Consider the following 15,553-nt stretch of genomic DNA (forward strand, 5'->3'; position numbering starts at 1 on the left):
AGTAACTGTAAAAAGGGGGTAAAATACAAAAAATAATAAAATGACTAATATCTGAAAAGAATAAGGTTATATGGAGTAACAATACTGCCTCATGTCCAATAATCTACCTACAACTACTTGGGCTGGACAACAAGATAACTTTAAGGTCATTTTTCTCAGTTTAGTGCTCTGTGCAGTTACTGCCTTTTTGCTTTGTAGGGCAGCATCCATATTGAGAGGGGATGGTGGGAGAGGTTCCTCCGAGAGCACTAGGGTTCCTCCGAGAGCGTTAGGGTTCCTCTGAGAGTGCTAGGCTTCCTCTGAGCGCACTAAAGACAAGCAACCCACTGTAACCCCATCTTCTCTCCAGTTCTGTACCTCCTTCCAGGTGAGGAGAGGCAAAGAGAGAAGAACAAACAGAGAAGGGCTAAAAACCTGCAAACAGTGATGAAAGCCAAACAGGAGCTGAACAGCCACACAGACACAGAGAAACACACACACACACACACACACACACACACACACACACACACACACACACACACACACACACACACACACAGATCACTGATGTTAAAACCAAAGCCAAAAGTACCCACAGTGTAGACATGGGATGTGGTGAAGGATCGCCAAGCATTGAAACGGAAACATTCAGCGGAAACACACTAACATAGAAACACACACACATACTCTCTTTCACACACACACACATTTTATGCCCATCTGTTAGTGTGTGTGTGTGTGTGTTTCTTTATGTTCTGCAAACATGTTAAGCACACACAGGCTGTAGCTGTAATCATCATGCACCAAGTGCAAATAGCAACTGAACTGAAGAAAGTTTTGAATAAGTTAGTTAGTAAAGGCGGCTGAAGAAACTTTCTACCGTGCGCTATCCAGAATATTATTATTTTTTGGCTGTCATTGGCTGTACAAAATGCTAAAACCTGGCCAATAGAGAGCTCATTCCTCTCCAAACTTCAGTAGCCTACATTTTTCGCCAGGAGAACATTGCAAACCTTGAGCTTTCATTGTTTGTTTACAGGTCAAAGAACAGTAGCTGGAGTTCCATCCATCCTTTTGATGCACAATTTAACCATTTGACCATAAGAAATTCTGACTGGAAATGTTTGATATTCAAATCTTCTAATGTTAATGCAAATTTAATTCACTTAGGGGGGTGGATTTACTCCTGATAACCATAGGGTATAGTTTGACTTAAGTTGATGGAAATGGGTTCATTTGCATAATTGCATTTGTTACAATTTTTTCAGGTGTTTCTGTTCAAGTTCCCCCTACAACTTTAAGTTTTGATCCCACAGCTGTTCACAACTCCTCCCTTGATTTAGAGAGTATCCATTTTTTATTTGCATAACACGGTGGATGGAAACACACATAGTCTCACATTGTCTTTAGCCGCATTTACATTACTATGCTTAAAAGATGCAAATGATTTGGATGGAAACCCAGTTAGTGTTTTTTTCCCTCTGCAGGCAAAAATGTGTGTGTGTATGTTTCAGTAAAACTTTTCATTAAAAAACACAAGAAATTGTAGTTAACAGCTTTGTTAAACATATCTTTAAAAGTGATCATACTACCTAGCACTGATGACTACTACTATTTTTGCTAGCTGTGAGGCTTGACACTCATTGAAGCCGTTTTTGAGAGCAGAGCTTGCTTTGTTAGTGGACACCATACACAGAAGATTCCTCTTAATGAAAACAAGTTATGCAATATTTTAATGCATATTCTGTGATGGATGTATTCCAAAACATTTTGTTATTTGGAGTGAAAGTTTAATTACTGTAAGGGTGCAAGAGAGTGTGACATGACTTATTAGAGACAGTTGTTTTGAGGGTGTTGGCTTCAGCCAGTTAGCATTAGGCCTTTTGAACTGGACCTACTGGCCACTAGTCAAATAGAAAAAAAGGGCCCTGGTGGTGCATGACAGCGTGATCACTTCATCATGATAAAAAATCTCCCTCAATTTTAGCATTCAAACAGCAATGGCTGCAGAGAGAGAGGGAGGGAGGTAGATTTGTTTGTGCCAGTGCAGCACAAAAGTATATAAGGCAAGTAGTTTCAATTTCAATAGAATGTGGAAGTCAACCGGTAGTTTGTTAGTTAGCAAGTTTTTAGTGGTAGCATTTTAACACTTCCGGTTCCAAAGAAAAAATCTTCTGCAAAATCTTTAAAAATTAGGTAATAACTCTTTTATTCTTATGGTTTCTAATGAAAGTTAACGTTAGATTGTGGCTATCAAATTCTTTGGTATTCGATTACTGTTAGAAAACTGATGAGCCACAGCAACGGTCCCACACAAAATTATAGGAATAGGTGCCTTTAAAACTTAACACAATGCATGCTGTTTAAAAATGATGTCTGATTTTCGCCGGCACTGCAGAACGTCACCATGTCACATGACATTAGAACCCTGTGGAAGCAAGGGGGCATCTCCGGTTTTGGTTCTGTTCAATAAAATGGATGTGTATGTGTCTCCGTATAGACTTTAGACCCATTATATCTGTAAAATGTGTCAGTTGCTAACAGCCGAAAATAATTCACTACAGAGCAAGTATCTTGGTTAACGCATCACCAATTTCACAAGGTGAGCAGAAGCTAACCATAGTTATAGGGATCACAAGTGGTCTCTTAGTGTTAAGTTTTAAAGGCACCTATTCCTATAATTTTGTGTGGGACCGTTGCTGTGGCTCATCAGAATTAGTTTCACTTCACAGCTTCTGGTCTAATCACGTCAGCCAGCCCAAGTGCGTGTACTCTGGCTTTCACACTGAGTTGCTGGATGTTCACCAGACAAAACAAAACTATAGTTGCTTCCTCTGTGTGGTTCAAAAGTCTATGTCTTGCTCCATCACAGTATGTAACTAGAGCAAGGCAGACATACATTTACAAAAACTTACATATCATTTTAGGCTACTGTCCTATGTAGCTACGCGCCCTGACATAAATAAAAAATACCATTACATAATTCTAATTCGAGTTGTACATGCTGTGAAGTTTATTGTTTTTACAGAATTAAAACTGAAGTGATCACACCAATAGTGACAATCCAAGCAGGTAGTGTTTTCTCGTAATGATGCAACAGTATTTCCTCCTTTCAAACTGATGTGTGAAGGTAACTGAACAGAGCATATACAGAAGTAGCAAACTTCCCTCTAACTAATCACTTCTATCAGTCTCTTGGCAACGGATCTGAGAGGCGAGAGTGAAGGGGAGTAGGGAAAAAGGGGCTGACTGCAGAGCCACAGTTTCACCACAGCAGTGTGACAATAGTGTCATCCGGGTGGCGATGAACTCATGTGCAACAGGACATCCTCTGAACATGCTGACTTGCATGTGCCATGTACGTAGACACTGAACATTTGTACAACTGTAGGATGCCACGCATATTATTAATCGGGAAGGGGTATCGTTTCCAATATGTCCTGAGAACTCTGGAAATCTCTGAGCATCAACATTCTGTTATTTTGAATGTCTTTAGGTAAATGTCAGTAAAGTTGTATTCCTGCTTGTGTCATACTTTGTGTGTGTGTGTGTGTGTGTGTGTGTTCGGGTGTCTGTTGTTCTTATGAAATAGTAATATATTCTAATATGTCCACACTTTATGTTTCTGATCTTGTTTAGGTAATGTGAGTCATGTACAGTATGTCAGTGAATTTGTTTTCATGCTTGTGTTGTTGGTGGTTCCAGTAACAAAATGCTCACAGTTTAGGCCTGTCTGAACTAAAGATTTATTACTGCACAGGTAGTACATTACATTGGTTTACTTCATCCAAAGCAACCTACAACCCTTCCTGGGTGGTGTATTGTTCTTTAAAGCCTCTAAGCAAGGCTACTGCTGCAGTGGTTAGTGTCGCAGTTTACCCCATTGGGTTTGATTCCCAATTGCTGCAAGTTGCCTTGAAGTTGCTTTAGATTAAAGTATCTGCTAAATACCTCAACTTCAACTTACTTTCTGCCTCTAGCAATGCTGCTGCAAGTTCATCAGAGGCGCAGGCTACTGCCCCTTTATCAGGCAACCCACCATCCCAGCCAACAGTAGCAGATACCCAAAGCGTGCATTCTGTGCTATATATTGATCATTCCACCCCGTCTTGTACCTGACACGACCTTTGCCGATTGGCTCTCATGAGGCTGTTCTGCAGGATGCTTGCTAATTTGCTGAAGGCCTACATATACCTCCAGGCTACTTGTCTGCTTCTTTAACCTCTGGGCTACCTACCGCCTGTTGCCCATCTATTATTTCTACTAGTCCACCCTAATATAGCAGGCTAAAACCGTCCCAGAACTGCATGGTTTGCTTGCTGTGGTCATCATATTGCATTTTCAGCTCACGAGTGCTCTTAGAAATAATATCTTTAATAGGCCTACTACACTTAAAATAAGAACTACATACAAGGTTCTAATCAGAGTTTGCATGTCTTATAGTAAAAGGATCTGGGTGCCTCAGGCATTTAATTTTTTCTGCCAACATGTAGTGCATAGTAACCTTTTAATTAGTGTGGTCGTGAAAGTCTATGGGCAAGCATGTCTGGTAAGTTCCAGCATAGCGGGTCCTAGACCAGGTTCTCACCCATTTTTATTTACAACATGAACAGACTGGACTGCTGGACTGTTTCACATTTCTCACAGAACCAAACATTGTTGGGGAATTTTACCAAAACAAGTTTTATAGCTTTAAAGTTAAATATGTGAAGGCTGATATGTTTGCTTTAAGCATCTGTCACATTGAAACATGCCGGTATGAGGCATACCCATACACAGGCTCACAAACATTCACAATCTTAGAAAGAAAGATAGGACATGAAATGGTTATACACACAGGCACACATACGTGCCTACACACTGGGGCATACATGGAAAGGGGGAGGGAAGGAGAGAAAGAAGTAATCAGTAATCCACCCAGCTAACATCTCCTGATATCTCTATCGTTCAGCTATTCCTCCCAAAAAAAAAGGCATATAGCACTTAAGTGTATTACACAGATAAGCTGCTTAACGTTTTAGCAGAGAGGGCATGTTGGTGTCCGTTCACTCTGATTTTTCATTGGATGTCTTCGAACCCGGAAGTTCCCACTGTCCAATCACAATGATCCAGGGCACTCGCTAAAGTTGTCTATCAATTTATCTCCGTGTGTCCTGCATAATGTTGGTCTACGACACGAACGTCAGCTACCTGTCAAACCTGGAATAGAGTGCTTAATGCTGGGTATGGACAATACAATCGCTCGAGAACGTCAACACTTGTGGACGTTATTTGAGTGAATGAAGTAATGTTAGTTCGTATAGTGACTGCGTAAGGACAGTGCGCTGCAAGTAACTTTTACTGTAAACCAATTGTATTTAGTTCTAATTAAGAGTTAGGTCAAGCGCAAGGATTTCCTCCTCTCTCCGTACGTCCTGAATCGATATGGCATTCATTCATAACGGAAAAATGGACTGGTGGTATCAAAGATGTCCAAAAGATTCAACAAGTCACTCTGTCTCTCGACCGGGGTACATGTTAATTGTTGGGGTAAGTCGTGGGACATCCATCCAACGTTCATTTTCTCAACAACTGATTAACGAACAGTAGGCAAATGTTAACGTTTCATTGTTTAGTGTTAGGCTACTGGTAGAGCATGGCCTGGCTGGCATAGTGAAATTACGTTAGTGGTGAACTTGATTTCTGTATGTAGGCTCTTATAATATTAAGACCAAAGACATATCGGGCAAGTTCATTGGCAAATTACTAAAACAAAAAGTGCACTGACTGTTTTTAAATGTTTCAGGGTCCAATATCTATTATCAGGGTGTGAAGTTAGCGCTAAAGTTATACCCACCTATCAGAACGTTCGTTTCAACATAAACATTGGTTAACAGCGTGACATTAGAAATGAAAACTTAAACAAACTGTTTCCACTCTTGAAACTGGTCGCGTTTTTAGGTTGAATAACGTTTTTAGAATTACATTTTTTAAGAAAACAAATGACGGCCTCGGTGCTTATTACGTTTTCCAAGCCATTTTTTGTGTAATTGAAAAAGGCAAACATTCATAACATGGCCTTTGGACTCTCTTTGCCCACTGAACTGCATCCAGTGATGGTATGCAACGGAGTGCGGGGTTTTAGTCCGCAGCCAAAATTGACTTTTGCTGAGCGGACTATGAATCAACCAGTGTCTCCAGCCAACATCACCAAATAATGATGATGCCGCAATGCTGGGCACAGCATTCCCTTCGGGAAATAACATTAATTGACTGTTGTTTGAGAATAATCACAGCCATTGTATGCCAGCTCATATCCGATGATTGGACATCAGCATAAGCTAAGCTAACCAGTGTTTCAGAATTTGCTGTCCAGGGTCTTTCTGCAGTTTGGCTGTTTACTGCCACAGAGAACTTGATTAATCATGAGACAGTTGTTTATGTATTTACAGGGAAATGTGAGTGACATCATGGGTTAGTGGTTGCAGTGTGGGAGGGAGGGTTTGTAGCCTACTGTATGTGAGACTTTTTTTAAGGTGTGTGTGTGTGCTTGTTTGTAAGCGTTAATATGTGGGTGTGTGTGTGCGTGTGTGTGTGTTTGTATTAGGGACTGCTCCTGATGCTTGCCCTGTATCCAGTGTTAAAAACGTTAAGTATCCAGCTGCACTCTGCCCTGACTGGGAGTTATGTGGCGGGCCATCACTCAGTCATACTCATCAACTGCCCCAATGAACAAGTGGCCAAGGACATCGGCAGGTAGTATTCTTGTTAACTTTCTGTCTTTTTCTTTCGCTCAATCTCTCTCTTCTCCCCCCTCTTTCTCTCTCATCTCACAGACTCAGTAAGTGAAAATAACATTTTTAAGGTGAAATGTTGAATTTGACAGAGGTGTAACACTATGTCAGATTAGAGAGATACATGTTAAGATAAAGATTGATTTAAAGGGCCATTAAGCATTTGATCAATGCAACATTAAAAGCTGAGAACCATTTTAGCCCAGAGGATTTTAATGATTTTTTGCACAGGGAGCGTGCAGAGAAGGCTAATATTCATCTATTAATGTATTATTCCTACATTTTAAAGCAGCTCTTTCCCACGTTTTCCTGTCAGTTTATGTGAGTTTAAGCCTTAGAGCAGCTTTTTCCCACTACTGAGTGTCCAAATGTGTGTTTGAAACCTTAAAACAACAGTGAGGAGTTTTGGTGTAACACTGCCGAGCTAACAACCTATAAGGCATGTTATGATAAAAGTTTGTTAGCATAATAATTGGTAATTGGTCTTTGGCAAAAGGCAGTCTTGAGTTTAGAGTGATCACAACCAATTGTGAATGATGTTAAATTGCTTTAAATAGACAATAAACAATCCTGAGAGAAATAAGGGTACATCCGTGGATAAAGGGCTTACTCTGATACCAATGTAGTGAATGAAGGAGGTGAAGTCCCCATTCCCCTTCCCAAACACATTAATACAATGGTTGCCAGAAGATCTAATAACTATTGGACTTTTGGACATTTGGCGTCCATTCCCACACAACAACATAACACTAAATAAAGCTTAATAAATGTATAGTTTTGCAAAATTCATAAAATACTGTAATGCGGTTTATAAATGGTGGGTTTTTAGTCAGGAAAATACGGTACTTTGGAAAGTGGCAAATTGTTGCATACTATTGTTTTGGATGCACTCTAGCACATTTTAAATATTGGCCTCACTCTCGTGTTCCCCAACTGGTTTGAGTGACACATTTCCATGGTAACACAGCATACACGTAGATTCTCCCAGTGGTAGGCAGCATTTGGTTGCTCCCTGTATTTCGAAAGCCCCCCTAAATACAACCTGGAAAAGTTATATTATTGTTGTTTATTACACGTTTCCTTAGTATTCAATTAGCCTTCTTTTGTTGAATCATTTTTATTCAAGCACTTATCCAGTTAGTCAATCACTCAGCAAAGAGGGATGGTCAGAGTTTATCCTGGACATCCCCTATTTATCCAAAGGCAGGATTTGACCATTCATAAGACCAACAAACATATGTTTGAGCATTACTGAAGGTATAAACCACAGCGTCTGTTTTTCAGATAATGTCTCCCTAACAAAAGCGGACTGAACAGTGACACCATACAGCCGTACTGTAAATTAATATTATTGTTGACGATATTTAAATTTAAAAGCCTTCATTGTCATTGTACTTGCATACAACAAAATGCGGAGCCCTGCTCCTGTTGGTGCCACGAGGGACAACATATAACAACACAATAATACAATAAGTTCAAAAAGGATTAAGAAAGACTGGAGGGCCCTGGTGGTATCTGCCACTGTCCTCTATCTGGTCAGCTCAGGACGTGGCGTGGCAGTGCATTGTGCCAATCTTCAGAATGATCCTTATCCAATAGACCCTGATAGCATTAGCCAAGCTACACACTCTCTGCCCCAACGTCCTATTTGCTTTAGATATCAGTGCCATGGCCATGGCTTAGTAGTCAAATACCACAGGCCTCTGTTAGTTTGCTCACTTTTTTTATAGCTGTGGGATTTAACAGGCATTTCATACTGTTACTGTTCAGTAAGCAATACAATCATAATTAGATCTTAAGTCAGAAATGTTTTTCATAGTGTTTGAAATATTAAAGAAATAAATCATGTGAATGATTCAAATGCAATGTGTTATATAAAAACATTTGTTTTAGAAACATTAAAATAGATTTTTACCGTTACGCAACAACAATGCAAGGTCGATGAGGTGATGCGTGTTAGTTCAACTCCTGTCAAACACCCGTCTGTTATCAAGTTATTAAATAAAAGTCTAGCTTTTTACCCTATGTAGGTAGGTAGAAGAGAGGGAAAGGTAACTATGAAAAATATATACATTTTGATCAAATGCAAATTAATACTTTATGGCATATCCATGACTCATTATCTATGGGATCTCTTAGGTATAAATACAGATTTTACTAGTATGCCAGACTCTTCCTGAGATATAATTTTTCTTGTTTTAGATTGTATTACATGTTCATATATTTAGGAAGTTGTGCTTTGTGTGTTAAGCACATTGGGAGGACGTGTTCATCCTGTGGGCATTTTCGTGTAACCCATGCTCAGTGCAGAGTGGTTGGTAGGTCAGGGATTAGCAGTGATGGTTTTGTCGCTCATATACAGGCTTTTTGGACTGACTGGATTAAAATAATCTCTGGGATGGCAACCAGCTCCGGTGACGTACATCGCAAATAGCATGTGAAGAATTTTGCTTCCTTGCAGTCATCAGAGTTTCACAGCTGCATGTTGATGAATGTGTGTGTGTGTGTGTGTGTGTGTGTTTATTTGCAAGTGAACAGAGTGGCTTTGAGTGGGGGGTGCAGTAATATGCCAGCACACTCAGGTTCCAGGGTTGGTGTGTAAACACAGTCTTACGAGCTCTCTCACACGCTGTGATTTGAGCTTCTGAAATAAACAACACCATCTTTTTATCTTTCTGCCTATATTTGGGTGAATCTTCCCTTGCTACCCTCACACACAGTCAGCAGTGTGCTAGACTCAGGATAGCACACATTTCCAGCTTAGACTCTGTCCTTGTGTGTCTATTTACTGGGAAAATAAATAAACATTCATTTTAGAACAGATGTATTCTAAGGCTGTTTCCAGGCCAAAGGCTTTGCCTGTAAGCTTGCATCATAAGCAGTAGTTTCAAGCTCCGAGGAGGCCACTCGCCCGAGCACGTCCACTCTTGCATCAGAAGCAACGGTGACGTTTTTTAAAGTGACTTTAGCTGAACATATATTGAGGGTCATTCCATTAGCTAATTCTGTTGCTATGTTAATGTCCACATGTTCATTGTGTCTTTTGGAAGGGAAAGGTTATCAAATACAAAGTGTTATGTCAACATACCCCATGATGTATGTCAAGTACACTAGATACTCACTTAAAGGGGGGGGGGGGGGGGGCAACTCCAGCATATGCCAGGATAAGTGTTCCTACAGGCGAGGGCATGACAGATATTTCCACACCAGCGGGCAGCCCCTTGGCTATGAGGCCACTCGTTCGAGCATGTTCACTCTTACACCAGAGTCTGCTTTTTCTGTTGTTCTCCATGCAGCTATAATGAAGAAAAGACACATAAGTAGCACTCTCATTGCAAACAGAGCTGATAAACCTGGCTGTCCCTATAACCTGTTATAACCTGTAACTCTGTAGCCTAGAGTGACGGTAGACGGTAAATTTGAATTTTTAACATGGTCCAGGCTGAGACTAGCTTCTTTACTTCACGCTTGATGACAGCTCTATTGTAGTTGTAGGAGTCACAGTAGTAGTTGTAGTAGTAGCAGTAGCTGTAGCAGTAGCTGCAGCAGTAGTAGCAATAGTAGTACCGGTAGTAGTAGCAGCAGTAAAGCAACCGTAGAATATGCAAATATGCAAAGTATGAGACAGTGTTCAGTAATGTTTTAATACAGGCCATGTTAGGGCCTTTAATGTAAGCTGTGGCGTTTACTTTGGACTGGTAATATAAACAAATGCGTTCTCTGTCTTTTTGTCTCCATCTTCATCTCTCCCTCTCATCTCTTTCTGTCCCCTCTGTCTCTCTCTCCCTTTCTCTCTCTCTCCCTTTCTCTCTCTCTGTCCTTCTCTCATCTCTCTCTCCCTCCCTGTAGGTCTCTGATGGAAAAGCGTATGGCTGCATGTGTGAACATTCTTCCCCGCACCGCCACCATGTGAGTTCTGCCAGCATGCCTGACCCAGTGACCTTTGAACTCTAACTCCGAACAGAGTTGGGCCCCTTCAGTCACCCCATACTGTTGAACTTAGCTGAAAGCCTTCCACTACCAGGGTGGTGTTGGTAGAGGGAGAACACTGATTACAAGTTGACCAGTCTTTGTGTCTTTAACACCACCATGCTCTGTGGGTCAGCTGAAATGAATAGAAGTCAATGAGCTAGTCCATTTCCACAGCATGAGCATTCATATTCAGACTGAGAGAACATTTTGCTTGAGCAGGAGGAAACAGCCCCACACGTGTGCGATTAGTGCTATTAATACCCCCTAAATCATATTTTACCCCTTCAATATAATACCCCCAAGACCACCTGCCCCTGCTCTGCATGTCCGACGTCACTTATTAGTGGCGCTTTTCTACTCTTGGAGAACCAACTCCCCCCTGGATTGAGCCCATCAAGAGTAGTATTATTACCCCACTGGCGAGCTCAGAACAGAGGAGATGGTTACTCCACTGACTGTAATCATTTGTTTCAACAACAACAACATCAATTGTTGACGTGCCTGCTGAGCCTCAGAAGTACAGGAGAGGACAAACACACAAACACTGTTGGGCTGAGATGGGAGGGAGCTCACAGGTTGGCACAATAAGTCAGAGTCTCAGTTTCCTCAACTCCGTTTCCACGCTTGGCCAAAGATAGACACGCCCGCGGTAAAAGCTTTGGCTTGTGACGTTGGAGTTGTCAAGTTGTTGGAATAGTAATGACCCTGTTTCCAGCCTTCCCGGTGAGCAGGGCGCTCATGCAGAACCCTGTTGGCTTTTTTTGCTGTCCTGAACTCTGGGAAAGAGAAACAACACAATCACCATAAGCACTGTTGTGTAACGTGTGCTTCAACTATAGGGACCTCAGAGACAGCGGTTTTGTGCTGATGTTGTGATACCCCCGCAATGGCATGATTTCAGCCACCCGCCCCCCCCACATCCCTCTCTTTATGTCCTCCCATCCTGATGATGTTATTTGTGTGCCCCTCCCTCACTCAGGTACTACTGGAAGGGTGAGATCCAGGATGCCACAGAGATCCTGTTGGTGAGTATCCCTCCACTTCTCAATCACAAAGGACATGACAATGTCACATGGGGGGGTCAGTGCTCTAAAATGGCACTTTTTTTGCTACGCACTGTGAACAATGGGCCTCATTCTCGAACAATGAGCCTTATTCTCGAACAAGTTAAGAAGAAATTTCCACTTACGGAGTTTCCGAGACAAAATTGTCATTCATGAAAGTTTTCTCATCTGCGATTCGTTCTTAACTTAGACCAGCATTTAAGAAGAGTCGTAAATCGGACAGATTTTTCTTAAGGCTGAATTTGTGAGATAAAGTTGGTAATTCCGTTCACATCAATTCTACAGACATTCTCTGATTTGAATAATTATTTTAATAATGTACACTAGAATATTTGTATCATTAACAATTACGTTTCACATTTAAAGTCATGATTCTACGAGGCATCGTGATGTCCTAAAATAAATAAAAGCACTACACGAACACTGCAAATGAAAGTGAATTAATAAATAAGCACTAAACTCAATCGTGTGGATATAGCCATAGTGGAATAGAATGGACACATCAACATTCTGCAACAGTACCTCCACCTCTGCACTGGTGATGTTAGGTCTGCGTTTACTTGACTGGTGCTCGCTTACCCCTTCGACATGATTTTGATCAGTCTGAATTTGCTTTCGCGTTGCCTGTGTGGAGTCTGTGGATTGTGCACACGTCTCTTCAGTTGCATGCCCTTTTAAGGAGCTGGCAGGGCTTTTCTGTTTGAAAATGCAGGTGCAAGAACGCGCATTCATTTTAAGAATCAGTGCCCAGCTACGGACACTTTGGCAGTTAAAGAACACATTTCCAGGTATTCATGAATCCGGCGGAGATCCTTTTATTAGGTTGGTCTTTCGAAGTCCGTAAGAAGATATTTAAAAAGACACTTAAGAAAATGTTCGAGAATGAATGGCCCAATGTTTTTTTGTTTGTTTGTATATTTTTGTGTTGATGTGATGTAAATGTTGGCTTGCTCTCAGGAAACATCCCCAGAGTGCTGAACTGCATGGCTGTGAAGTGTGTGTGGTGATCTGTGGTTTCTCATGGTGTGCCTCCTCTCTGTTTTAGCTGGTGAGAACACGCACCTCTATGGTCCAAAGCCTCACTGAATACGTAAGGTGAGTGCAGTGCTGGTCCACAATACCCAACCCCACCCCACCCCCCTGGGCACAACACTGCTCAACAGTCATGGCTTCCAGCATTCAGACTCTGCAGAGAAAGAAGAACTGATTTTTTGCTTTGTAAAGTTCTAGAGACTAGTTACTAGAACAAGCTTTTAAAAGTTCTAGAGGCTAGTTAGTAGAACTCTGTTCTTCTTGTGTTCAGTTTGAAAACGAGGCATTTAATGAAGAAAAATGTTAAATTGTTTGTGTAATTCATATGCATTCAGTCATTTTTAAATTGATTGATTGGATGTTTGTTTGTTTGGTTGATTAATTGTTTGATCAGTTCATTGATTTCATTTGTTAAGCAATTGGTTGGTTAAGTAGATGATGGCAGAGTTGGTTCATTGAGTAATTGATTAATTGATTGATTGATTTTTTTTAGATCTATCCATCCCTATGAGAACCCTGAGCTTCTCAGTTTTCCAGTGGAAGATGGCAGCCTGGACTACATGGAATGGATAGACGAGGCAGTCCCAGACAATCCCTATATCCCTACCTGATCCAGGGGGAGAAGCCTTGCATTGGCACTGGCATCCGCCACCCCACCCCCCATCCCCCAACCCTATCTTATCCAGGATCTTGTAAACCTGGGAGAGAAGATTCCAGAACTCAGCCCCCTATCTTCACCTGATGCAAAAAAATCCACCCCCCCCCCATAACATTGCCCTGGTGATGATTTGGGCACAGAACCTTCTAGAACTCTGTGGAATGGTGCAACACGGGAGTTTTGGCAAAACTGTGCTTTCTGGTGCTAAGAGTCACTCCAAAGCAGGTTCACTTCGCTGCTCATGGCCTCATGTCTGTTACCTTAATGCTCTCCACTCACCCTACTGAGTCAGCAGATCACATTCTATGCATTCTATACATTCTACACATTAACATTCTGATCTTATGGCCCCTTTCACATGCAGTAGATTGGTTGAAAGGAAAAGCAAACACACTCCATCTGTGTATATTTTAAGTGTTTTTATTAAAATTGAACATTTTTATTCAAGAAATGTCAATTATAATTTCATTAAATGTTGGTCTTTTAGCCAAAGGCTATTAAACATTAGTTGGAAAACATTAGTCATATTGGCAGTTATTTTGCATGCGCGAAAAATATTTGCCTGTTGCTATCAGTAATGCCTCGCCTTGTTTTTGGTCACGGAAGAATGCTTGTGCCAGATAAGAGGCATCAGGGTAAGACTACAACAACAGGCTATCACAGCATTTGGGTGGGCTGTGATGTCATCAGGGCAAGACACCAACAACAGGCTATCACAGTATTTGGGTAGCGCTGGGAGGTCATCAGGTTAAGACACCGACAACAGCCTATCACTGCATTTGGGTGGCGCTGTGATGTCGTCAAGGCCACCATCTTGAATTGGACTTTGACATGCTTAAAACACCTTGGTAATTTATTTAATATGTTGGCTAATTATGATATCCATTAACTTGTATTGCAGTTTCAGATGTCAGTACTGCCATCTGGGTTCACTGGTTCTCATTTGAATCAAAGTTGACCAACAGTTTGCCTACTATTTGCACTTATTTAAACTGCGGTTTCGTGAGCAGTCAAGCCATTCATGAGTGTGTGAGGATACAGGCTGGAAACTGAAAATAAAGCCTTATCCATTTTAAACTCTCCTGAAAGTCTTTAACCGCTCAGATGCACCGCTCTCTGGCTCCCCTGGTGTCTTCCTCCAGCATTCTTTCTCTAAACACCACCTTTTGGCTCTCACAAATTTGTCATTGTTGTGTTCTGTTTTTTGAGTTTGTATTTGTATTTGTTGTTCATAGTTTATGGTACCAAATAATGTTGTTGAAGATGACTGGCTTTTAAAAAAAAACAGCCATTGTTGACTGACTCAAATGCTCTAATATTTTCAGCATATTTGGAAATTCCTTTCATATTAATGAAATACCTTTTTACATTGAATGCAATGAAGGTTTGTTTGTACTGTACTTCAGGATGGTTGAAAAACCACTGCTGTTGTAACCTCAAAATGTGGAATGCTGTGCTATGCCTGCTGAAAGGATATATTTTTTATTGAGAAATAAAAAATAACTTTTTAAACCATTTACAGTGGAGAGAAAATAAGGGGTTTTAATATGTAAAATGTTCCTTCAGTCCTAAGCTGATCTTAACCTAAGAGCAGATGTTCAGAGGAAAAGCTTAAAACCTGACCCAGTAAGTCTGTGTTCTGGATCATCACTATCAAAAGGAGGAGCAATTTTGACCCTATTTCTGAGCTTTGAGTGTCACCCAGAAACCCTTCCCTTGTGCAACAGTGTTCAGTGTTCCCCTCTTGAAGCTGCTGAAATGAAGAGTGGTGCAATGAAAGGTGCATGAAAGCAACCACTGGATAAATATTTACCATGAAGGCATGCGCACGCATGTCTGCGTGTCTGTGCTCACCCTGGTATGACTGCATGTTTGTGTGTGTCAGTGTGTGTCACTGCGTGTATGCCCCCCATGAAGATTTATAATTTTAATTTTTGCACTCTGACTTTCTCTACTTGTCTGTGTATGGTGAGCACAAACGCACACTCTATAATCTAAAGATCTTTCCTGCATTCCTAGACCATATAGGGCTGCCTACCTACCTGCCAAACCAGCTGTTGTGTTGATTCTGG

General features: G+C 41.1%; 1 protein-coding gene across 1 annotated transcript; it reads left to right on the forward strand.

The window, feature by feature from the left end:
- Positions 1 to 5,406: 5,406 nt before the first annotated feature.
- LOC308372619 (protein CutA homolog) lies at positions 5,407 to 13,434 on the forward strand (the record flags this gene model as incomplete). Its single annotated transcript, XM_080847834.1, has 6 exons — positions 5,407 to 5,511; positions 6,569 to 6,717; positions 10,605 to 10,664; positions 11,707 to 11,752; positions 12,837 to 12,886; positions 13,317 to 13,434. 6 exons carry the CDS (start codon positions 5,407 to 5,409, stop codon positions 13,432 to 13,434), a joined length of 528 nt encoding a protein of 175 aa, XP_080703960.1.
- Positions 13,435 to 15,553: the final 2,119 nt, after the last annotated feature.

Source organism: Sprattus sprattus (genome assembly GCF_963457725.1).
Source record: "Sprattus sprattus genome assembly, chromosome: 11".
Lineage (NCBI taxonomy): Eukaryota > Metazoa > Chordata > Actinopteri > Clupeiformes > Clupeidae > Sprattus > Sprattus sprattus.